General features: G+C 43.0%; 1 protein-coding gene across 1 annotated transcript; it reads right to left on the minus strand.

The window, feature by feature from the left end:
- Nucleotides 1-667: 667 nt before the first annotated feature.
- wnt6b (wingless-type MMTV integration site family, member 6b) lies at nucleotides 668-24906 on the minus strand. The gene is made up of 4 exons (XM_006793655.3): nucleotides 24435-24906; nucleotides 13412-13632; nucleotides 3857-4152; nucleotides 668-2753 (listed from the first exon to the last, which is right to left on the minus strand). Exons 1-4 carry the CDS (start codon nucleotides 24512-24514, stop codon nucleotides 2292-2294), a joined length of 1059 nt encoding a protein of 352 aa, XP_006793718.1. The 5' UTR covers nucleotides 24515-24906; the 3' UTR covers nucleotides 668-2291.
- Nucleotides 24907-25326: the final 420 nt, after the last annotated feature.

Here is a 25326-nt window from a genome sequence, read left to right on the forward strand (position 1 = left end):
TTTCAGGCGAGAATGTAACTGTGGAAACCTCAAATATCTGCTCAGTTTATCAAGACACCACATATTTTCAAAAGCGCTCCGACGTTTTCGGAGACGTCTGTTACCCACTAGCTCGATAGCTAGCCGGGGGCAAGGCTCACTAGAGCCGTGAGAACACCGGACTCCCGGCAAATTGTTTTCAAGCCCATCGCTGTCTTTCGCTACTCAGGTTAAACATGATATATAAGTCACTTAGATAACTTAAAAATGTTATTGTTTGGCTTTTTTTTAGTATTTTATTTGTTCCTGAGTAAATCGGTTTGGCTGAGATTAAAGTTATAGTTTTTACACAGCTGAATAAATGTCAAGCAGACAGCTGATTATCAGAAGTGTGAGATGCTCGAGAATATACTCCGGTGTCCTGTTATATTTTAGATAGCAAGGAGTTTATTAAACTCCACCGAAACAATCTGCAAATTTCATTGCAATTTAATAAACTATCATCTTGTCTTTATTTTTAGTTAGCACATACCTGAAACACTTAAAGCTGTAAGCTAATGATAGTTATATAAGAGCAGATGCTGCTGGTGCAATAAGCTATACGTTTTACCTCCAATGGATGATGATCTGATTAGTCGACTAATCGCAAAAATAATCGGTGACTAGTAGACTAAAATAATCGTTTGTGGCAGCCCTAGTTAACAGTAACTACAAAATGGACTTACAGAATAACCATCAGTTAAGTTATAAAAGTCTGTCACACAGCAGACAATAAAAGTGACGAGGAAGCATCCAGATGTGAGCCACGGTGCACCGCTAAAACCAGCTGACTCTAAATTATAAATGCGTACCTACATGAAACCTCGAGAAAACACAAAAACCTGAACAGAACAAACTGAAGCAATGTTGTGTTATAGTTCAGTATACTTGCTGTGCACTGCCAGATAATACAAACGTGTAAATTAGATGATACAATAAGTTTATGGGTATTTCTGCTGAAAAAGAGCTCGTCTGTGTCACTCAGAGACAGACTGTCCAGGAGTGGTGTGCTTTCAGTAAGCAGCATACTGCAGTTTAACAGACAGCAACTTATAGATATATACACTGAAGGATATGGTGATAACTGGCCAACCTACACAAACACAATAATGCACACCTTCTCTCACACACACGCACACACGCACTTACAGTATCAAATAAAAGCTAACATCCAAAGTGCATTATTATTATTATTATTATTATTAGCCCTGTATATCATAATATATAAACAAAATGCATCATATACATTTTTTGATAACAAAAAAATATCATGAAAAAAAAAGGTTTCTATTTTGGAGAAACAGCCGACTGCAGGTTTTATTGCCGGGCTGATGAGGACGTCCGTGGCAGCTGCTGCATCCAAAGTGCTTCTGAGAGACAGACGGAAGCAAGTAGTCATCATATCTTTATATAAATAAGAGTCTCTGCTGGCAAGCCGAGTCCGCACCTGCAAAGCATGGTGTTAACAGCATCTTTGCAACTATAACAACGGTTTACAGTTTCCCTTTTTTACACTTTTCATGTAGTAGCAGAACAACAGGTCAAGACCAGCATCGTTTTGTTTTCTCACTATGTTGATTCGCTGCAGTCACAATAACTGAGACACAGTTTTTGGTAAATGCAAACTCAAGAATATGATTACACTTGTTAAGACGGAATATATATGAAAGATGGGTGTAGCCACCAAAACATTCCCCATTGGTATGTTCATATGGGGGTGACTTGTCACGTCCTGCTTTACTGTCAGTTTTACCTGAAATGAGCCCATCGTTTACAAACTGATTGAAGAAGGCTTGAAAACAGCAACCAAGGCTATAAAGTCATTACATATTGGGGAGTTGCTCCCGGCTGGGTTTTGGAATTAAAGCAGGTTTAAGGCACTTTTGCATTTACTTCACTCTTTAGATCCGGAGGCTACGTCCATCTTTTATGTCAAGTCTATGAGCATTACACCGTTAGATAACAGTAAGTCTATGAGCACTGGGATGGAATATGGGCCATAGTGAGGTCCTTAATCTTCTTACTACCCTGCAGAATATCGTGGAATAAAAGCAACGTCTCCTATTAAGCAATGTTGTTGAACTGCAGGTGGAAGGAGGATATGGCATTGTTTCCATTGTTTCCATTGTTTCAACTTCTGACTGAGCTTGATAACCATGAAACTTGAGATCCTCTGCATCTTTCACGCTATCCAAACTAAAGCAAGAACTTCAAAAAGTAACAAAAGTAGTTGTAATTAACAAAGTAATTTGACTACTTTAAACTTTAGTTCATCAGTGACAGAGACTAAGCTCTTTTCGAACCATGCACTTTTTGCATTGGACGACACAACACCAGTGGAAACGGCATAAGCAGTTCTCCTCAAACACCACCGTCTCCTCCCGGAAGCCTCGCTCGCAGCACAACAAATCACAGCCGCTAATGTCCATGGCCGTGCTGTTGCACATGCGCCCCTTTGTTCCCAGCGAACCTGTTTTTCGATTTGCGAGGCAGAAATCCGGAGACTCGTCCGAGTAGATCAGATCCTGCTTGTCCGGAGGTTTGATATTCTGGCCCACAGGGATCAGGGTCTTCCCGTCATTGCCGCCCATCACCTTCGAGGCGCCGTTGAATCGCTCCAGCAGGCGGTCGCCCACTTCACGGAAATGCGGCATCTTTTTCCAGCACGTGCGCAGCGTGCACGAGCCTGACAGTCCGTGGCATTTGCACTCAGTCCTCATGTAGAGCTTTACTGCCTAACGGGGGGAAAAGGGAGGTGAAAGAGGGCAGACAGGTGAAAAAAGAGAGGAGAGGGTTTATCAAGCAGAAAGAAGGACAAAAACAGTTAACTTAACCCTGAAGTGAAGCCGAGCTGCTTATGACAAATGACTAATTCGCCAAAGAAGAATTTATTATTGTGTTTTCATGATATATGACAGACAAAGGCCCTGGATCACACACACACACACACACACACACACACACACACACACTGATAGATAGGTAAGATAAAAGCAGACGCTATTCAGAAGGAATTTAACTCCCCAGCCCCCCTCTCCCTCCACGTTGCCTCTGGCCTTCCTACATCTAACAAGCCTTGACAACAGATCATTCACTTATAATGCACATAATTAACCCATCACACACACACGCACACACACACACACAAATGTGTATAAAAGTAGACATGCATTCATGCACATAAACAGACATTTGGGCGCATCGCAGCACGCTTATTTCTCAACCTCTGGGAATTTGTGTGCAAGTTTCTTCCTATGTTCAAACAGTTTGTTCACTAATGCTACAATTGGACTGCATCCCAAAAACCCTCCTCTCTTCCTCTCTACCTGCCGCTGACCCCAACTAAAGTGAACTTTACAATTCGGTGTTGCTTGTGCATCTTTTAACAATTCTGCAACGAACTCAAACAGCAACAACGCTGCACAAGCAAATGTGATCTGGAAGATTTGCCAGCGTTCTTCTTATAAACAAACACCAAACTAAACTTGCTCCTTCATCTTCCAGTAGCGCGTTAAGACCGTCATGGTCGTAATTCACAACACAGAGGAACTTTTAACTTCTACAATGGCAGTAGAAAGGCTGCCTCCGAGGCTCAAAAACAAAGCGCCGGGCACGTTCTTGTCTTTTTTGTTTCAGAAACCCGATTCTTGTTAGAATATCAGCTTACGGCACGACACAAATATGGCTGGAGGCCGCGGCTTTCTCTTTTCACGTGTTAGTGGAATGGAAAGAAGCATTCCAATGGACAGCCGACACCTTTGTCGAACTTTATCAGCAGGTGAAACATGCATTTTTACTACATTTGAACAGGATACAGAAACTTTGTGAAACTGCTTACCAGTCTGCCAGCTTCGTTATTGTGCAGGTCAACGAGCGTCCTGATGTCACTCTTGCCTTTCCTCCTCTTGGCATCCATAAACTGCTTTGACTTTTCATAACCAAACTCCACATCATCTCCGCAGCCCCCCCACTCCCACTTGACCCCGTCCCCAGAGGAGGACGGCTTCGGAGGCGGTCTGTTCCTGGTGGCCTCACAGCCGCACTGCAGGAGGTCTCCCATACTGCAGGCCTGCGTCACAGAGTGGGTCACACCAGCGGCTGTGATGGCATAAACAAAAGCTGTCTCCCGGATATCTACAGTAACAGGTACAAGCAAAAGAGGGGGTTCAGTTACTGAGTCTGCATGCAGCATTACAAAAGTGCTCACAAGGAGTAATTCCACAGATATCTGATGACTTTTACCAAAGTTTGAAGGAATTCATAATAATGACAACTTATACAGCCCCACTGCAAACATGTAAAATGCAGGATTGTATAAATATACGCCATACACATTTTCTATTCTAAATCTTCTGGATGTGAGTTTTAGATTTAATACAGGCGACATCGATGTCCTTATAGAACCTTGGCATCAAGCATTACAGCTCCTGCCTGATCATTTTCTACTGCAATGGGACAGTTCTCCTCATCTCCAGTCCCCCTTTCACGAGATCTTCCCCGTTTCGACCTCATACACACTACACTGCCAAAAGTATTCTCTCGTCTGCCTTCACACGCATATGAAGCTGAGCGACATCCCATTCTTAATCCACAGGGTTTAATGTGATGTCGGCCCACCCTTTGCAGCTATAACAGCGTCAACTTTTCTGGGAAGGCTTTCCACAATTTAGGAGTGTGTTAATGGGAATTTCTGACCGTTCTTCCAGAAATGCATTCATGTCTTTATGGACTTTGTGCACTGGTGTTCCCACAAAGTTGGGAGCACAAAAAAGTCTTGGTATGGTGAAGCATTAAGAGTTCTTTTCCCTGGAACTTAGAGGTCAAGCCCAACTACTGAAAAACTATTCCACACAATAATCCCCCCCCCCCAGCAAACACAGTGCAGTCAGACAAGTACTGTTCTCCAGGCAATCACCAAACCCACACTCTGCCAGATGGTGATTTGTCACTCCAGAGAACCTGTCCACTGGGGGCGTGCTTTCCACCTCAGCATATGGCGCTTTGCATTGTGCTTGGTGATGTAAGGTTTGGATGAAGCTTGGAAGCCCATTCCATGAAGCTTCACCGTTCTCGAGTTAATCTGAAGGCCACGCAAAGTTTGGAAGTCTGTAGCGACTGACTCTGCTGAAAGTTGGTGACCTCTGAATACCGACGGCAGTAAGTGTTCATATATGGGTGATGCTCCGTAAATACAGAGCTGATTTTGCTGATAGGTAGTAACAAAATCTCAAATCTTATGTCTCTCGTGTAAAATGCTGGATGTCATAAAACTTCATCTGGCTCCACAAACCTGACTGGGAACACTTTGGAAACCTGGGGTCCAACTTCTTTGATTCTGATGGTTGCTCAAACCTCAGCTGACACACTTGCAACAACTGAGACTTTAAAAGCCTTACATACATGTAAAATATGTGCATGAAGCTCTTCTGGTGGGATGAGTTTAGTTTTTAAGTCCAACTGTCCAAAGTTGGGATTCACAACAGCCTTTCCCTTTTTCATCAACTCCACTTTCAGGAAGTCATCCTAACAGTGGAAATGTATTCACAGATAAATACCTATTACACATTTGGACACATATTTTTCATTAAGTGGTCAGTATCGCTCCACAGTCAGCTGCAGGACAATAAAACAACAAACATCCCACCACATCTGTCTCTGCATCCCATCAGTCGATATCTCAGCCCCATGGAACAGGATAAGAGCGCTTCTCTCTCAGTCCTGCTCGATTACGACAACTGAAGCGTCGCTGGCTTTGTGGTGCTGTGAGGACGGCTATTTCTCTCTCAGGCCAACATAATCGTACACACAAGCTCCCACACGCCACAGCTGCTGGTTTATTTCGAGTGCATGGCTTAACACTGCTGGTTAAAGCCATGCTCAACTACAACTGCAAATCGATCGTCTGTCTCCCACACACAGATCAGTGTGTCTTTATCTGGGGTTAGAGCAGCTATTGTCCATCACCTGACAGAAAAAGAGCAGCTATAAAAAATTGCTGAGAGCTAATGCACGTGAACACTGCTCTACTTTAAATTGAATGTTTGTTGCAGAACAAACTGGAATAAAAAAGATTTGTGTGTTTGCCCTTTTTTTTTATGGCTAGCAATAACAACACACTGATGCTGCTACCATGTGCTGTGCAGCCAAAGCCCATACAGCTCACTGCCCTATGAGACAGACCTGTTCTCTGACCCAAAGAATACTGCATGTAACGCTGCTGAACAGACACGTTCCTCCGTTACTCTGAATATGAGTACTCTAATTACTTTTATGCAACCTTACTGCTTTTCTTCTTTCATTTTTACTAGGAGCAAGTCGTCTTTAGTGCCACATGAACGATTGGCCTTCTGAATGTCGATCTTCAGGATAGAAGAACAAAACCAAACATTTACAGTTTAACACGTTAGCAGGACGGCAAGGTAATATTATCATAAGTTAATAACGACACGCGTCTGTATGTGATATTTACTATTTTAGTATGTTAACAAATGCTAGCTGATGGGGACTAAACCACAACTGAGCACCTGCTGCTTGAGTAAAGAGGTTTATTTAGACCTCATGAGCTGCATCGCCAAAAACAACAGTGTTGCCCTCTGACCTGAACAGAAGTATAAGAAGCACAAGACTTCAGGTTTAGAATAAGACAGACAAAAGATACTGCTGTACTGTTGTGTGAAAACATCAAATGCACATCGTGCATGACTCAGTAAGTTGTGGAACCACATTGGCCTCTTTAAGCTGTTTGCAGACATTTGTTTATGCACAGCTCTCTGAAGGATTTCATCACAGCATTTCCATCAGGTTGAGGTCCCGAGTACCAGTATGCCCAGTGTGCGCAGTGCCTGAGCACCTTGAAAATACTGAGTATGAGGTGTTTGTGCTGATATGTTGTGCTTGTTTTTCGCCAGATGTGGTGCTGTGCATTATCTGGCGAAGTCTTGTCGTTTGTTCAGATGCAGTTTTACAATCCTGCACCGTGCTGCCATGTTCATTTTAGAGAGAAGACGCTTTCTTCTGACAATCCTCCCATGCAAGCCATACTTTTTCATTTTTTCTAATACTGATGTCATGAACTTTAACATTAAACATGCTAAATAAAGCCTGTAGAACCTCTCAACTGTATCCTGTGACGTTGTTGGGACACACACACGAATGCTCCAGATTTACAGAGGTGGCCACACTTGCTGATCATCAAGAGTTAATCAAATTTACATTTAATTAGAAGCACCTAGCTGTACTTACCTTCTCAATTCTTATGGAGGCAGTAAGGTGTTCTTAGTTTATCACAGCACTGCACACATGTGTGTGAGGTTGTAAAGTGTGCAGGGATAAAAAAATATGATAACATTTTGTAGGAAGATGTGTTTTAAATCAGCGGTCCCCAATGTTTTTTGCGCCACGGACCGGTTTATGCCCGACAATATTTTCATGGACCGGCCTTTAAGGTGTTGCGGATAAATACAACAAAATAAAACTAGTACCGGTACCGAAAAAAAGAAGATTTATTCATAACACACGTGAAAAGACCCAGGAAAACCGAGTAAACGATAAAAACGATAACAAAATAACGCTGAAAACCGATAAAAACCCTGAAAACCATACATTTCACACCTGAGCCTCAACTCTCGCGGCCCGGTACCAAACGACTCACGGACCAGTACCGGTCCGAGGCCCGGGGGTTGGGGACCACTGTTTTAAATAGTGTAAGGCCTGCTGAGGATAAACTAAATGAAAAATCATCTAAAAATAACCTCCAAAGAGAATAAAACACAACAGTTTCACAGGTTTGAGGGAAAAATCCTATTTTAACCACTGTGTGCTGAGTTTACATGAAGCAAAAGCATTTTTATTTCTAGGAGCTGGAAGGCAACGGCTGTGCAGTCACCACTATCAACACTGCCAACTCTATATCGCATGATTCACTGAATGGGATTCATTAGGAATGGTAACACACACACACACACACACTCTGGTACAAATGCTGCATGTCCCGTCTCACATATCTAATCCTCAGATTTACTGAGCTGGTTCCAACATTTTACACAGCAGCTCTTCACGACACAGAAGACGAGCCGACTATTGTGAAATGTTAAATGCTTCAAACTGCATAAAACAATATTTTTCACACACAAACTTTAACGAGTGTGTCTGCACTGGAGACATCTCTGGGTGTCTTACAGCTGGTATTGATATCAAGGCTCGCTGGGGTGTGCAGGTTTTGTCGCACGCCACCCAGCGTTTATGTGTGTGTGTGTGTGTGTTACAACACACTGTTACAACTTAAGCAGACCACACCTTTTTGTTCCTACCATTCGGCAGAAGGTTATAACTGCAAACGTACTCAAATTAAAATGTGTCATCTCCAAAGCATCCCTCCAACTATTTAGAAACACATGTGTGAAACAGCAGCACTTAAATCATTAGTACAATATGGTGATAGCAACACGTGCTGTGTCCAAACAACCCGAGAGGCCATCCAGATGTCATCAACTGTGCTTGCAAAGCACGACGCTGAGCAGAAGAATCTCCACGGCAAAAACTGAACATAAAAAGTGTTGTTTGACATGTTTTTCACACATTTCAGTTTTGAGGGCATCAACTAGCACAAGGCAAAAATACCCTCTCTGTAAAAATGGGCCGACAGCATACATGAGGGGGGAAAGCAGAAGCTTAAAGAAGAGGGAGAAAACGAAGGGAGAGGAGAAAAGAAGCTATCAAAAATGTGATGATTTGAGGCACCCTGTTTCACATTTTCCTCGCAGACATGAATTCCAAACAAATTCCCTGCCACGCTGGGTGTCTGGGCCTGTCTACATCAGCTTCGATTTCAATAAAGTCCTTCTGCAGGATCTACAACATATTATTTTAATCACTTTTTCATCTTTTAGAGGTCATCATCTAAACGTGATCAAGGACGTCAAGCAAAGCTTAAAAAGGATTACGGCACAGAGGATCCACGCTATAGGAAAACGTTTGTTTAGGTGAATTGTGGTCATATCGAGTGAGTTTCAAAATGCATATTGCTCATAAAAGAAAATCTCTGTCAGAATTTACCCATGAAGTGATTCATGCTTTTTAAAAACAAGGAACACCCAGATGGGACAGTTCGAGGAGAGGTGGGGAACTCCTGATATAATCACATATGGCGTGTGGAAATTAACAGTATCTATAAATCCAAACACATATCAGAAGAGATGGGTTGCATGTTGGGGCTGGACTTCAGCAGCTCTCACTCTCACAGGAGGTTGGAAGGCTACATGCTCGTTTCAGGCCCCTCTTCTGTAGAACCAGATCCCATCCTGGATTCAGGAGACAGACACTATCTCTAATTTTAAGGCTTTAAACTCTCCTTTTTGCTAAAGCATATAGTTAGAGCTGGATCAGGTGACCCTGAATCCTCCCTTAGCTACACTGCAATAGGTGTAGGCTGATGGGGGACTCCCATGAGGCACTGGGTGTTTCCTCTTCACTCACCTCTCTGCATTTAATCATTAGTTATTATTAATCTTTGGCTCTCTTCCACAGCGTGTCTTAATATCCCCGTCCATGCACACAGTGTCAGTTTAAAGGCTCATTAATGTTAAAAACACTGACAGGAAAATAAAACATCCTGAAACCCGTGTATCAATCAATCAGCACAGAATCTGAATCATATCTGTGTGTCAGCCTGAGAGCATCATTAATGAGAAGGTCTGAACATTTTTGACATGATTGACGATCGGCTTAATTAACGTGCAGCCCCAAAGCAAGAGGCCTTGGTTCGTTCCACAGGACAGAATTTCACACACAACTCTGCACACACAATTTGGAATATCTCTTATGTGATTACCAGCATCAGTGTATGGGGGCTGGCTTGCACTGGGAGCCATGCTGGCTCCATTGTCTGTATGTTTTCGAACACAGAGAGGATAATAAAGACTGATGTCAAGAAAGCAGAAGTCTTTTTTTGGGAGATAAGTGTATGTAAAATGTTTATGGCCCAAGAAGAAAACAATCTGATGCACATGCAAAATGAGCCACTGGGACACGTCCACACTGTCAACTATCACGTGCTCAAATTTGGCAACGACTCTCATTTTAACACATTTTAGAGCCAATTCCTACCATTGCTCTGTGCTGCTCCAGAATCCCTTTTTTCCCCACAGACAGTGTTTGTTGTGCTTCCTTTGTCTGTATTCTGTACAAACCCTGTGAAGCTGAGCGTTATCGGCTGACTCAGGTGAAAACAGTTCCACAGTATCATGTCCATACTGTGGGGAAATGCAGAGCGATTCCCCACAATTACAGGAGCCGATACCTCACAATTTGTATAAAAATAACTCAAACTAAATCCAGTTTAATCTACAAGCCTTAAAATGGGCAAAGATCTAGACACAACTTATGAACCAGTCTGTGGTACTTTCCCAGTTTGTTTGTTTTTGGCAGGGTTTATCTCATGCACCCACAAGTTTCTCAAAGCCCACGTCAAGAACTGCTGACAACGTGCCTCTTGTTGTGTTAAAGGATGGTTTTTGTACCCAAGCAGCAAACAAACATTTACCTGTGGACACATTCACTAACGACCAACGTACGCAGGGAGGTAGTAAATGTTGTGTTCACTTGTCTTCCAAACCAGAAAACAGGCCCGTCTTCTAGTCCTGTCTAAATTTAGACACTAAAAGCCTTCTGGTTAGGTTTTGCAACAGGTGTTCTGAGTTAAAATTCAGCGTTTCACAGCATTAACAGCATGTTGCAAGGCAACCCTTTCCCATCTGCAAAAAGCTTTTCCTTCACAGGGACCTGGGACCCCGCAGAGCACATCTGCCTGTGATCGTATGATGCCGATTTCCCATGTTGACTGACTTGTAATAAAATTAATCAGAGCGCCCTGCTTGGATACAAAAAAGGTGGCCAATTTGTTAAAATATACAGTTCTTGACCGAGCTTCAGTCTGTGAGGAGACGGGAGTGAGGACAGGTTGGCCCTTGTGTCAACGTGTTCACTCATTCAGACGTCTCGCACTAAAATTTTGAAATGGCAGTGTTTCAGTAATGTTGTGAAATCAGCTAAAACCCCTGTTATATAAACACACAAACACACTAAGTTTTCACCTTCAGTGTTTCTCTTCCATCTGCTGTCTTGACGCAAATCAAAAACTAAACATTTGCACCATGGATCCTTAGTATATGCGTTTTCTTTCCATACACCGAGACGTACCGAGTAATAGTTTTCATCATTATATGCACACACACACACACACACGCGCATGTGCTGCACAGTTATTAATACAAAATAATTCAAAGCTCTTATTCCACCGACTGCAGCTACAGTCGTTCCTTGTTTCCTCAGAGAGTCATGTTGACGAACAGCAGCGATGCAGCTCAAGATAAATCCTTTTCACAAACACAGCAAGAAAAACACAAATGCCATCACTCAGGTCTTTAAACTGCTGTTTAGACTGTTTGCTAAACAGGATTCGAAGCCTGTTTAACTCAGTACAGAACAGTCAGTAAAACACCTTTACACTGTACACGTGAAAAAGGACACAGATGGATGAAACGTGATTGGTAAGAATCATTAGGATTGGGAGAAAACTCACAGTACTGAACAGTGCCCAGTGAGTCGGCTGCTGGAGTAACCGTAGGTACAACAAAAATAGCAAAAATAAGCGAATAAAGGAAATAAAGACTGAGGAAGATTAAACACGATGCATGCAGTGAATCGATGAGTTGGCTGCCACAAAAACAGCAGCAGAGGGTGACACAAAATGAGACGTGCAATCAAAGGAGTCGAGGCAGCTTCCCTTTTCAAACCTACGCGCGGCGTAGATGTGCTGCTGCTGCACGTGACCTGACAGAAATCATGCAAAACGCAGCCTTCATTTTTCTGCAAATAAAAACTGTCATGGAAGTGTCTCTGCAAGAGTGTGTTGTTACAGAACTATAGAGGTCAATGAGGTTAAGCAAACCACTTACAGCCAGAGTACATTAAATATGAAGGCACTTTTATTTTGACATGTAGTGCTACTAGTCTATGATAAACAGCCATTAAGAGCAGATTCAGGTAATTGTGGACAAAGGCTTTAAAGCAGGGGAGCACTTTGGCCTCCCTTATAGACAGCCAGGAATTCATGATTAATTGCTAGTCTGTCTCCTACCGGTAGATTCTTGCCCTTTTCCCTCTTCTCTTCCTCTCTCCTTCTCTCTTTTTCTCCTTTCTTTCTCTGTCCAGGACACGAACAAGGTAGTGGTGTCATAAATTCATATAGGAGAAAAAAACAGTCTTTGGTCCACCTTCATTACTTACAGAAAAATGGCTTTTCTGATGTCACACTGTTATTGAGCTGTAGAGCTTAACAAGAGAAGACATTGAGAGCATTATTGCATCTATAATTATAAGTTATTAAAGTTAAAAGAAACATAAACGTCTCCTAAAGCACAAACTAAAGTGCAAACTTCAGTTTTGCAGGTCTTCTGTGTTGATTGGAGGGGTGAGTAAACATATTTGACACATCTAATGGGTATTTGAAATCTCTCAGCCGTGTAATATGTTAGTTATTTTGATTTTGTCTCAGCTGAAAGGAACAAAAATTCCTCCGGATGCAAAAATTTATTGTGTTTACCTTCATTTAGATGGGACGCACTTCTTACAGTCAGGCCACATGAAATCAAAAGTGCTCCAAAAGGGAATCTTATTGGATTTTAATGGCAATCATGCAGTTCTAGTATGTTACTATCTAGAATTATGACACATCAGAGCCAAACTTCCTTTTGCACATCTTCCCCCACTGAGGCAGAAATGAGTTTAATGAAATGTTTGGCGCGTTGTGTTTCCTTTGCTGTAAATTAATAATACATGTGCCTTATTTGTTAACTAAACACAAAGATAAAGGTCCTCTGTAATGCAAGTCAACGGAGAGACAAGAAACTCTCTATGAATCTAATCAGACAAGAGAAAAAACCAACACAGTAATTGCAGAAGACCCAGCAGTGACCCTGCGTCAGTTATATTACAGACTTCAAAGAGTTGGAGGAAGATGCTAGGAGATCTTAGGAAAGATGTTAAGAGAAAGGGCATTCTTAGCTGATCATTTCAGGCATGCCCAATCTGATGAAGAGGAGAGTCAGTCAAGTGTGAATACGTCTCCTCAGACATACAACAGCTGCCCTTGTTTGTTCGAGTGCCATCAGGCAGGCTTCTGACCTCAAGTTGATGCAAGGACAGCGGCTATAATCCTAACCCCGCCGAAGACATGACAGCTTCAAATTGAATTTTGGCTTGTAGCACCAGGTAGACATGAGAATGATTTAAATCTTCTTATTTAACTTGCAGCACTACTTCCAACTATTCCTTCAAGACTGTATGCATTTTACTAAGAGGAGGCAGACGAAGTTTGCTGAGCATCGTCACTCACCTTGTTGAAGTATTTTCCCAAAGTATTTGTGGTGGCTGGTGCAGTTCCACCTGCGGTACCTGAACTGGTACTGGCACTCCCGGACGCCCAGCCTGGCTCCTTTGGCCACCTCGTTGATGATCTCGGGCTGAGTCTGGCACAGCTCAGCCTGTTTCCCTGCCAGGCGCTTTGCCTTCCTGCAAATGCTGTTGGGGTCCATGACCAGTGGACTGCCCACCGCCCTGTTTGAACAATGTTAGAGAAGAAGAAGAAGAATGGTTTCTAAGCAGCGTTATAACAACAGAGAGTTCACGCAGCTTATCTTGTCACTCGCGAAACTCTGCAATCATCAGCCGAAGAAGGTTTTTCTTTGGCTCCTCTACCCACCACATCTCAGCCATGCGACAACGTGCTTCTTGAATCAGCATGTGGGAGACAACAGCATAGTTTCCCAGAGGAATCCTGACTCTGATGTCAGATTGGCAAGTTTAGATTCTGTTATTGGACTGCGCTCGGAGGAACTGTGCGGTCCTCAAAAAGTTGGAAGTCATGTAGTTGGACGGCTTTTTACGGTTGATTTTGATGCTGCTTAAGTTGATTTTGGTAAACCAGAAGGCAGTCTTTCTAGATTTCCTAACGATACAGCCTCTCTGTAGATTTTAGAGACGTTAAGAGCTTTGCTGCTTAAACCACACAGAGTCCTCAAAGCAGCGCTCCTTCAGGGAATCTGCACATATTATATTACAGAAAAGAAGAAGAAAAAAATGTTTAAATGTGGGGGAAAATAAATCAAGCTCGCTTCATGAAGTTTAAATATTTAAAACATTAATATGTATATACATATTTCTTGCATTTGATGAATACAACTGTGATCGTCCTGAGCAGCTTTGACAGATTAGTGTATATAATACAGATAAATAGTTTATTCTAACTCTTAATGGGAAAGGGGGACTTGGCTCTGCCACGTGGAATCACTGCCAGCATTTGTGGACACTTCAGTGTCGCTACAGGGAAAGTGACTTTATGAGAGGACTTTATTTCCACTCTTTGCTTTTCTCATCTCTGCCTGCTGCCAGTTTGTCCTATGTAGAACACCTACTACATGTGTGCTCTGCATCTTTTCATGCTTTTTGTCCCTGGATGCCAGCAGATGTGATTCATAAGTTGAGGTTTTACAATTAAATAGGGAGGGAAGGAGAAAGCGAGGGCGAGGAAAAGGCCAACCCATAGTTTTCATTCAGCCTCGTTCCTGTTAATAGCACCTCCTGATATCATTCTTCTGCCTTGAGAGTTTGCTTTAAGAAGCAGAACAAACACTCTCGCCAATTCTCTCCGCCGGCGGTCTGATACCCAGCACAGGCTCCTGCGGTCGTTCCTGCATGTTTTTGTCTATTTTTAGACTGATATAATAATTTAGATGGCAGGCCAACATGTCAGCGGACGACAGAATTAAAAGTATCTTTCACATTTAAGAAAGCTTGTGTTAGCCTCTTTGCGACGACGGCGATCGTGGCTCAAGAGTTGGGAGTTCACCTTGTAATCGGAAGGTTGCCGGTTCGAGCCCCGGCTTGGCCTGCCTCGGTTGTTGTGTCCTTGGGCAAGATACTTCACCTGTTGCCTACTGGTGGTGGTCAGAGAGCCCGGTGGCGCCAGTCCGGCAGCCTCGCCTCTGTCAGTGCGCCCCAGGGTGGCTGTGGCTACAATGTAGCATCACCTATGTGTGAATGGGTGGATGACAGGTTGTGTAAAGCGCTTTGGGGTCCTTTGGGACTAGTAAAGTGCTATACAAATACAGGCCATTTACCATTTAATATGGTACCACCGGGACTTTGTTATGTTACAATAGCAGAAGAATACATTTGTAAAGCACATAATCCCAAATAATCATCCATTATACAGAGAGCACAATGGGAAAAAGCCAAATGTCATGTTATATGCTGGAAGTGCACTGGCATCTCCACACACAACTGTGGGACACCCACTCTTCCATTTCTTCTGTGTGTTGAAAACACTGCTATGGAAACAATGCTGTATTTTCATTACAGGTGTTCTGTGTAAACAGTGTAGCTGTGAGGCTACAATGAGTGTTTGTGTGTGGTGATCCCACAGATAATTGAAACATACAGACAGTGTGTAGGTGTTAATTACCAGGTACAGGTAAAATACTTAGCAACATACACTCCCTCCCAAAAACCACTTATTATCTACCCACTCCCACCGGGGAGAGAGCGAGGAAGAGATAAATGTCACATTTATGTCTATGCATGCAGGTGTACGTCTTTGCAGTCTGTCTGGGCTTACGTGGCTGTGAGAAAGGCAAGACGCTCGTTGGTGCGTATGTCTGCATAAGGGCTCATCACGTGCACGCGGCCAGCTCTGTCAGCAGCTCGCAAAAACCAGGGTGGTTTTTATAATGGGAGACCCGTAAAACTAGTGAATGCACTCGAGTTTTATTCCGACTTCTGTCCACAGCATACGAAAAATCCACAGACAGCTGGAGCCTCACAAACAAATATATAGATAGATATCGGGAGAGAGCCAGAGAGGATAAAAAGGAAACTCTATTATTAAAGGATAAATTTGGCACCAGGATCACTTGTTCACTACTACATATTACTCCACCTGACACTACTCCATGCACATGCTGACTTTATGAAATGCAATCATGTTATTTCCTTGTCTCCCTGTTCAAAGGGCACAACACAAGTTTTTCACTTCACACCTTCTGTGATGCATTCAGAGTTTTGCTCTCGGGATGAACGTAGCACACAGTGAGATCAGGGCTCGCGAGGAATTCGTATGGAACTGTTGCTTTCTCTTAGTCTTATCACATGATATATGACATAGTACGATTTTTGTAATATTTGATCTGTTTAAAACATCAGCGTAACTTTGTGCTGAGCATTGGGGGGGGGGGGGGGGGGGGGTTGTCTGTCTATTTAGACAGATAAAAAAAATTTATTTATTTATCTGTCTAAATAGATAAATAAATAAATCTTGGTAAATTCCCAGATGATTAAACATGCAACTATTTTGCTGGTAATACCTGAAATGAGTAAAGAAAATCAACAATTATGCAAGATAATTCATCATTTTATTGGCTGGTTGGGTTTGATTATTGGTAGGGGTGCAACGATACACAAAATTCACGGTTCGGTTCGGCTCGATACTCTGGTGTCACGGTTCGATATTTTTTCGATACAAAAAATCGAAAAAATATGCCTTTTTAATTTGTCATTTATTAAAATTATAAATATATTTTTTAACTCAGAAGTACAGTTTTTAAATTTAATGTTGCTGAAACAACAAAGTAATAGAAAAATAAATCTATCTGATCGAGAAACCACTCATCTTTGGAAAAGAGAGTTTATTACAGAGAAATGGCTCTTCCCAAAATAAAAGCTATACTATACGCTTCTTCTGGGCTATATTCTCAGCAGCATATTAAACATATCAGGTCCCCATAATGAGAATCATGTGCTAACGGCTGTCTAAATGACTCGGGTAAAGTTTGTAGCATGCCTGCTTGTTATTTTTGTCTGCTTCCACTTGTCTTTGCACTAGGATGATGTCGGAGTAAATGTGCAGTCATATTCGTTGTGTTCCCACTAGTGCTGTCAGCGTAAATCTCCTTGAAATGACGTTAACGCCACAACACGGCAAGTTAACGAGCTACCACTGATCGCCCTGTGCCTTAACGAGCTAACTGTGCTAACACACTAGTTCCCACCAATGTAATTGAGCATTGCCTGGCACATCCAACATACTGTTTTACTTTTGTCCATGACACGCTTACCTTCAGGGTCATACTTCACATGAAGACCAAAATAGTTCCAAACGCCAGATCTGAATGAGGGTGGGGGAGGTTCAATTTGCCATGTTGCAACAGAGAGCTTAACTTCTTTCTCGCTAGCTTGCCCTGCGCTCAGTGAATCTGCGTTCGACTACTCCGCCTAGGCTGCACTGTCGAGCGCAGATCCACTGAGCGCTCATCGTCAGAAGAAAAGTTGATAAAATAAATTAAAGATTTTGTATTGTTCGATACATATGCGTACCGAACCAAAAGCACTATATCGAACGGTTCAATATCGATATGAGTATCGTTGCACCCCTAATTATTGGGGGGTCATAACCCCCCTAACTCTCCTGAAAATTACACCCCTGGTTTAAGAAAGCATCCTGTCTTTTGTTCTCTCTTTGTGCTGCTGCTCACAGCAGACCTACACAGATAAACGGCTTATTCCCACGAGGCAATCTGCTTTGTATTTGTATTTATACTTGTACAGTATACATACAGTGAAAAAGGCCAACCCCCATTATTCCTGGCTGTCGAAGGCGAGCACACTGTCCCATCTGTCCAGTATCATCTCCGCAGGTGCCGCCAAGCCTGGAGGGCCACCCGGACCGCCCTCCTATGCACGAAGGAACACAATAAGCGTGACGCAGACCAGCACCAGATTACTCCGACCCACATCCGAGAGAACCCGGAACATCATCGAAACAACTGCAGACCTCACCTGGCTCAGGTCAGAGGTCATGATTCAACAATAAAAGAACAAAAAGAAGAACACAAAAACTCATCTCACATATGACAAAAACCATCTGGGCGATCTCCAAAACTTTTTTTTAAACATTCTGTGGACCAACGAGACAAAAGCTGAACTTTGTGGAAGGTTTGAGTCCCGCTACATCTGGCATCAAACATTTCCTAACAAGAACATCACAGCAACAGTCGAACACAGTGGTGGTCGTGTGATGGTTTGGGGCTCCTTTGCTGCTTCAGGACCTGGACCACATGAATTCTGCTCTCTACCAGAAAGTCCTGAAGGAGAATGTCCGACCATCAGTTCATGACATGAAGCTTAAGCGGCCTATTGCAGCAAGTCCGAAATGAAGGTTTTCAAATGGCCGAGTCAAAGTGTGGACTTAAATCAGACTTAGTTGACCTTAAACAGGCGCTCGTGCTGGAAAAGCTTCCAATGTGTCTGAATTAAAACTATTCAATAAAGCAGAGTGGGACAAAGCTCCTCCACAACAGAAAGACTCATCACCAGCACATCACAAGCAGTTGGAGTTTTTGCTGACAAGGCAAAACCATTTATTAAGATTAGGAAGCAACTACTGTTTCACACAGAGCGGGTAGGTTTGGATAGGTTCTTTCCCTTAATAAAAACTGTGTTTACTCTTCTTCTTTTAGCTTAATATAAACATTTATTTGAAGATTCAAAACATGCGACAAATTTGAAAAATAAGTAGTCAGGAGGCTACATATATGTGTGTGTGTGGCTTTAACACCTGAGAGCTCGGGCTTTGACTGCTCTCTAAATGGTCCTTTTGACATTTTTCTGCTTATGCATCCATTTATCAAAGAGATACGTCACCATGGGCATCTCAGGCAAACAGCTCTGGCTGTGAGCAGAGCAGCACCTCCTGCGCTAACCTTCTGTTTGCCAGGGGCAGCCACTCAGAAGCAATTTGCCTTCGAGAGAGGCTGGCCTTAAATGGGAGCGAACAGCTTTTTATAGAGCGCAAATGAACATGAGTGGCAGCACGAAAGCCCAGTGGGAGATAAATATGGATTATTTTGACAGCAAAGCTCCCAAACGGAGCTGGACATGAGAGATAAAGTTCCCCTTTAAGGTTGTGTCACGCAACACAGTGCCGTCTTCAGCTGCATAACAATTGTTATGGTATACCTTAATATAATTATAATAATTAGCTAGCTCTCGACAAGCAGAAGCAGGCCCCGGCATGACCTAAATAGAGAGTCATTACAAAGTAAACTTAATTTAACTCAGAGCATTTGCAAGTTTTAACAATTAGGAGCGATATCGACATAAATGGACACATCAAAGCACGATTGTGCAACGCTGGGACACAGTAGGAAGAAATCATGCCTGAATTTTGGCTGCACATCAGTTGTGTAATGTGGGTTCATCAGACTCAGAAGTTTAGACAAAGGGCACGAGGAGAGTGGGAATGATGAAAGTGAGGTGAACTCAGGTGGAAGAGCACATTGCTGCAGATATACCCAAAAATGGGGTGCATTAATTCAATGATGGGATCAACGTGCTGTAAGTGCCCGGCATTCTTGCCCTTGTTTGGAGACTGAAACATTATAGTGTGCATCTGTGTGAGGAAGGGGAGACTCTGGAATCGCTTTACCATGGATCCAAAAAGCGCGGATTTCAGGTGCAAAAAAAAAAGCAGGAAAAAAATGTTTGTAATGTCACGAAAATTGCTTTGGAAAAGTGAAAATGATCCACGCAGGTGCACTTCCAGTGCAGACACAGATAAAAGCTTGCATACACGTCCAAGTAGGAACTTCAAAGCCAGGCAAGTAATCAGATCCTCTTCATGCAAAGTGCCACTGTTCTTCAGTCAGTCATTTATGATACAGCTCCTGAGCAGATAACCCAGTGCAAAACACTGAGAGGGAAGTTCAGTCATCGATCGTATCAGCAGCTTTGAGGAAACACTGTCTCGCATGAACAGTTCTTCTTGAAGATAAAGAGCCGGGCACAGGCAGAGGAACGCGGCAGACGGAGATAAAACACTGAGAATCACGAGTACTCAAATCAAAGGCACTGATAGGAAAACTATCACTGCTATGACAAATATTCAGCTGGTCCAATCATGAGCTAAACATCTACAGTTTGTCTGCAGTTTGGTCGTGGCAGATTCTTTCTTTGTACTCTTTATTAAAAAATAGGTGTCAGGCATGATCAAAGGTCTTGGATTGATAGTTTTTCACAATGGCAATAATTATATAATAACCATATTATTTTTAGGTCACAAAGGGATTCAACACTGACACTCATAGAGACCTCATATCTCATTAAAGATCTCACGCCACCGTGGAGCTGTGGGCCTTTCTCTTTTTTTCACTCCACCCATGAATGAGTGAATTTCATCCCTCCTTAATCCCTCAAGTATGCTGCAGATGAATACAGTCACGACAAGCGCTAGTCTGAGACGCCGGAGTGAACGAGACAAAGGGAAAGGGTCGGCAGGAGTGTGAAAATGGAAACAAGATGCTGGGCTTCGTTAGAAAACAAAAAGGAAACAGTTCATATGTGATGTAAATGTGTGCAAATTCAAACATGCTGTTCCCAAACTAAATTTTAAAACGAGCTCCTGGTTCTCAGCTTTGCTGTTTCTCGGTCCTCTCAGCCTGAGCGCGTCGATCGCTTTCAAACACGCTCGATCCTGCTGACACGCTGGCGTGAAACGAGCCTGAAACGATGACATTTGCTGCCATAAAAAGTTTCAGCACTCATAATGGAAGCAAAGGCAATTAAATGTGACCAGCAGGAAACCAACAACACCGCGCTAATGTCACGAGAAAAACATTATTCTGGTTTAACAACCGTGGCACACCCAGTGACAATTAACAGATACATTTCTGAGTCAAAATATGGACATATTCACATGACTGCATGAAAGAGCTCAACAGCACTCGTGGAAAATGGAAGGCAGATCCTGTTTGTGTATCGCAGGCGTGATCACACATAAAATAAAACTTTAGAGCAACTAAACTGTCTCTTTCCTTTTAAGAATAACGTGCACCACCAAGTTGTGGTTGCCATAGTGACATCTGTCTATAAACTAAGCCAATGTGTGAAGATGTTTCTACCATTTCAGATTCAGATTTGTAGATCAGATCAGTTATTCACGTCTCAAAGTTTAAGATGAGAGAAACAGCCTCGGCACATGCTTTTACTGTTTGATTGAAATGCAGGCAGCAGATTAAACGTCTGTAAAAGGTTTTGAAGGGTTTGCACAAGCGGTTTTTACGAACAGGCTGACGGGAATCAAACCTGCGTTCTTATCCGACACCTAAATGTGAAAGGCATCAAAGTAAATAACAGCGCCTGCTAACATCAGCACGGTATTAGTTGATATCACTCCTGAACATGTGGCTTTGTGTGCAGGTATCACCTGATTAAATCATCATAGTTGCGCAGATCACACACAAGAATGTTCGCAGATAAAATAGTCCACATTCAGATGGGGTATTGTCATTTCCCGGACTGTTACCCAGGAAACCTGCGTCTGTGTCCCATCTTGGACAACTAGTCTTACTCTTTTCTTTTTGAGTTTTTATTTAGATGTTTGTTCAGGCGCTAAAAGTGCTCAGCTTGGTTAATTATGTCAGACGAATCTGTCTGTAAAGGTAGTCTTTCTTCATTTTTGTCTTTGGAGGTGTTGTTTGCCTGATTTGAGCATTAATCAAGGAAGCGATGACGCGTAATGAGTTCCATTTATTGGGATAGCAAATAAAGTGTATCTACCTTTTTTTAAGGAGGTCCTAACATGTGCCACCAAGGCTTAATTCACTCCTCTTCCTCGATTCTTGGATATTTAGACATTTCTTAGACAGTCGTTCTCCTCTGCTCTGCATTCTTCTGACATTATAATATACTGCTGGCCTGAATGTCTACAAAAATTTATGCTGAAACACACTAACACACACATAAACAATTTGATGTCAGTTCTCTGTTGCACATAAAGCCAAACCCACATCGTCATTTAATGTTTATCTTAACCCATCTGCCTGGTGCTGATTACACGTTTAGCTTTCAGCCCAGGACAAGATAAGATCTGTTACAATGAAACTCTCTCGTGCTGATGATGGCAGTCCTCACTATACATTTTGTGCGAGTGTGTGTTTGTTTGCGTGCATATGAGTGCATATACATATATATACATATATATATATATATATATATATATATATATATATATATATAGTCACCATAATGTGTGACTGAATAAGTGTGTCTGTATATCTTGGAGTGCATGCAGCGCTGACACACACACATGCAGTATGCGTGTGTGTGTGTGTGCACCTGTGGCACGCTCTGCGCAGGCCGTCCGCCGATTCAGGACTGTGGCACACAACAAAGCTGGCCCTGCTCAGCACTGCAGTCAAAACTAGTATAAGAGAGCAAAGACATTCCTGACTCGTGTCTGAGTCTCTGAGCTTTGCTCTCTGCTCTCAGGCCAAATGATTAGAGCGCTTTAATCAGCAGAGGCACTGAAAGGACAGCTATCTCCCAGCATTTCATCTCGCTCACTCTTCGTCTCTCACTGCAGCTCTCGCTTTTCCTTCATCAACAACCTATCTGTGTGATAGGCATTTTCCTTCAAAAGACAAGTACGGCAAAAGACATAAGGAGACAGAGACATTCAGAAGGAGACCGAGAAAGAGAGACGTACGATGGTATGAACAGCATCTTTCAACAGAGAGAATCATTGTCCTGGCAGACAGGAGAGCAATCCACAGGTGTGGTTTCACTGCTCCACAGTTGGCCACACTGTGTGTGTTTCTGTGTATGTGCTGGTGCATATACGCCCCACTCATTTATGTGTGTGAGTAAGTGTGTAAGTGAGCTAGAGAGCGAGTAAGAGAAGATGACAGCGTATGTCAGTGGGGATAAAAAGGAAGTAGCTGATTTCTTCGCACTGATTCTCTTCTTCTGCAGTCGTATTTAAAACAAATGTCCCACACTGCCAGCCGAACAGTGACATCAACATCACAGAAATGCAGCACAGCTCTGTGTCAGGACTCTTTCGCTTACTGATTTGCATTGAGAGGAGCAGATTTAGCCCAAATAAAGCGATGAACCTGTACGGACATTGTTTTTCTCTCTTTCCTTCCACAGCTGGGTACCAGCACAGCTCAGCAAAAGATCAGCACTTTTCTGGCTGGCATTCACTCTGCTGGCTAAATAATAAACACTGTGTTTTGGCCCAACAGCAAGACTTAGCCTAAAAAAGAACCTCTGTCTCTTATATTAAAGTCTGGTAAAGGACAACTGTGATGTGGTGGTAATGAAGATGTATACGCATTATTGTTATTAACCTGCATTAATGGCGTGAGCTGATGTCAAATTACTGTTTAACACATTAGTTATTATAGTAAAAAGAAAATAACATGTTAAAGGAAACATTGTTGGGCTTCACGGTGCAGCGCCAGAACCGACTGAGACATAGCTGTAAGTTTATGATACTCGGAAACACACAAAAACACGTTTGGGCATTTGTAAGATTGTGCATACACCTTGTACTGGATGTAAAATACCCATTCTCTCTTCTCCCTCGTATTTTTGCTCACTTTCACAATCTGTAACAGATACAGTGCAGCCTGTGGATAGACAAGCAGAGACTCTTATGTTTCATTAACAAAGAGAACTCGAGTTAATTCAAACTATCTTCACAGATTACCTCCACAAACCTATTTTTCTACAGTAAGACGGAAAAATGGCAAAGTGGAGGAGCTCTATCTACCAGTCACACAAGGACATAAACTCACACAGCTTCCATGACACTACATCCCACACTGACCTTGACTGGGCTGTGAATGAACAGTGGGAGGATTCAAGTGGGAAAAAAATCACAAAGCTGCACATTCAAACACTACAAAAGTGTGTGTGTGTGAGAAAGAGAGAGACGGAGAGAGAGAGATTGATTCCTATTGAAACAGTAAGACAGACCCTCACCAAGAGAAAATATTTTATCAGCTGATCTGCTGTCTGTCTCTCTGTCTGTCTGTCTGTCCAACTGTCACACACCTTGTGGAGCTGAGCCTATAGGGATTGTTTTATGATGACATATCCACTGAGCCCAGAGGGCCACCTGACATTCCTCCCTCTGAACTCTCTCACTCACAGACACACACACATACCACACACACACCATCAACACCACATCCACCAATCTCCCTGTCCTCTCTATCGCTGCAGACAATGAAATGCACACACCTCCCTCACCTCCCTGTCTTCTCTTCAGGTTTAGTCTCTCACTCTGGCAGCACCTTAGATTGTTCTTGAGCATTCATGGATTCGGGTAGTTTGCTGGGAAATGTGCTAATCATTAATCACTTATTAATGTTATGCTACTGCGCATATATATTTATAGCGACTGTGTTCATTTAGATTTAAAATAAACAGGAAAACCGCGATTACGCAGAAATCACACGAAGCTTTGGGTTGACGGGAGACAGACAGCGAAAAACACGTGGTAGTAAATGAAAACTCACCACCACAGTCCGATGATATTGACCGGACAAAGCGAGATAAAGAACAGAGCCAGCTGGATCCGCGAGAGACGAGCCGTCATGTTGAAATCCTCAAAGAGACTCCCCACCAAAGTTTCGAGTGACGATCTCAGCCAGCACCGAGTTATTTCTTAAATACATAGGAAGTCCCTGCTTGCTTTCTGCGGCTGGAGTCGGTGCAGGCGCGCTTACAGACTGTCCAGAAGAGCGCAAAAATTCAACTGCTCGTCGGCCGTGCGCATCTTAATGCGCAACAAAGTTGGTCAAGAGGCTACTGGAGAGATGTCCGCTTTCAAAGGTGTGGTTAACCTCTGCATTGTCGTTTTGCCCCATCTGTCGCAGCACGTTACATGCTTCCAGGGCGGACCGAGGACGAATCCCGAAAACACTCAAGTCTTATCTGACTGCAAAACAGCGCGTGAAAAAGCTCCACTCGTGAGGATCTTCGGCTCTGACTCATTTTACTTAAAAAAAACAAACAAACAAACAAACTGTCATATCAGAGTCAGAGAGGAAGAGGAGCGCTTACACATGTAACAGTTCACGTCTTCAGGCGCGGAGCCCCGCTGGCCCCACTCTGCTCGCCCTCAAATGACGCCCGGATGAAGTTTCGGTAATTCTCGGTGCTCACCGGCTGCAGGTAGAGGCGTCTCTGCCGAGACGGCTGTCAGTGTGGGCTCTTTGGATGATGAAGGCAGCAAAAATGCTCTCCCACCTTAGTGTGACGTCGCTCGGGGCGAAGCGAAATCCTCTGTCACTCAGAAAGGAGCGAGAACGAAACTGCAATTAGTTTTAGGAGGAAACGCGCACGCGCACAGAGAGGGGGGCCCTGCCACGAGCCCGCAGTGTTTACGGTCACCCGAAATCAGAGCTG

Source organism: Neolamprologus brichardi, chromosome 16, assembly GCF_056152115.1.
Source record: "Neolamprologus brichardi isolate AB-2024 chromosome 16, ASM5615211v1, whole genome shotgun sequence".
Classification (NCBI taxonomy): domain Eukaryota; kingdom Metazoa; phylum Chordata; class Actinopteri; order Cichliformes; family Cichlidae; genus Neolamprologus; species Neolamprologus brichardi.

Coding starts and splice junctions, on each gene's coding strand:
- wnt6b (XM_006793655.3), bottom strand. CDS start 24,514: ATGACGGCTCGTCTCTCGCGGATCCAGCTGGCTCTGTTCTTTATCTCG. Junction 4,153..13,411: donor TGGGAAAATACTTCAACAAG/GTGAGTGACGAT, acceptor CTGTTACTGTAG/ATATCCGGGAGACAGCTTTT. Junction 2,754..3,856: donor ATAACGAAGCTGGCAGACTG/GTAAGCAGTTTC, acceptor TCCCCCCGTTAG/GCAGTAAAGCTCTACATGAG.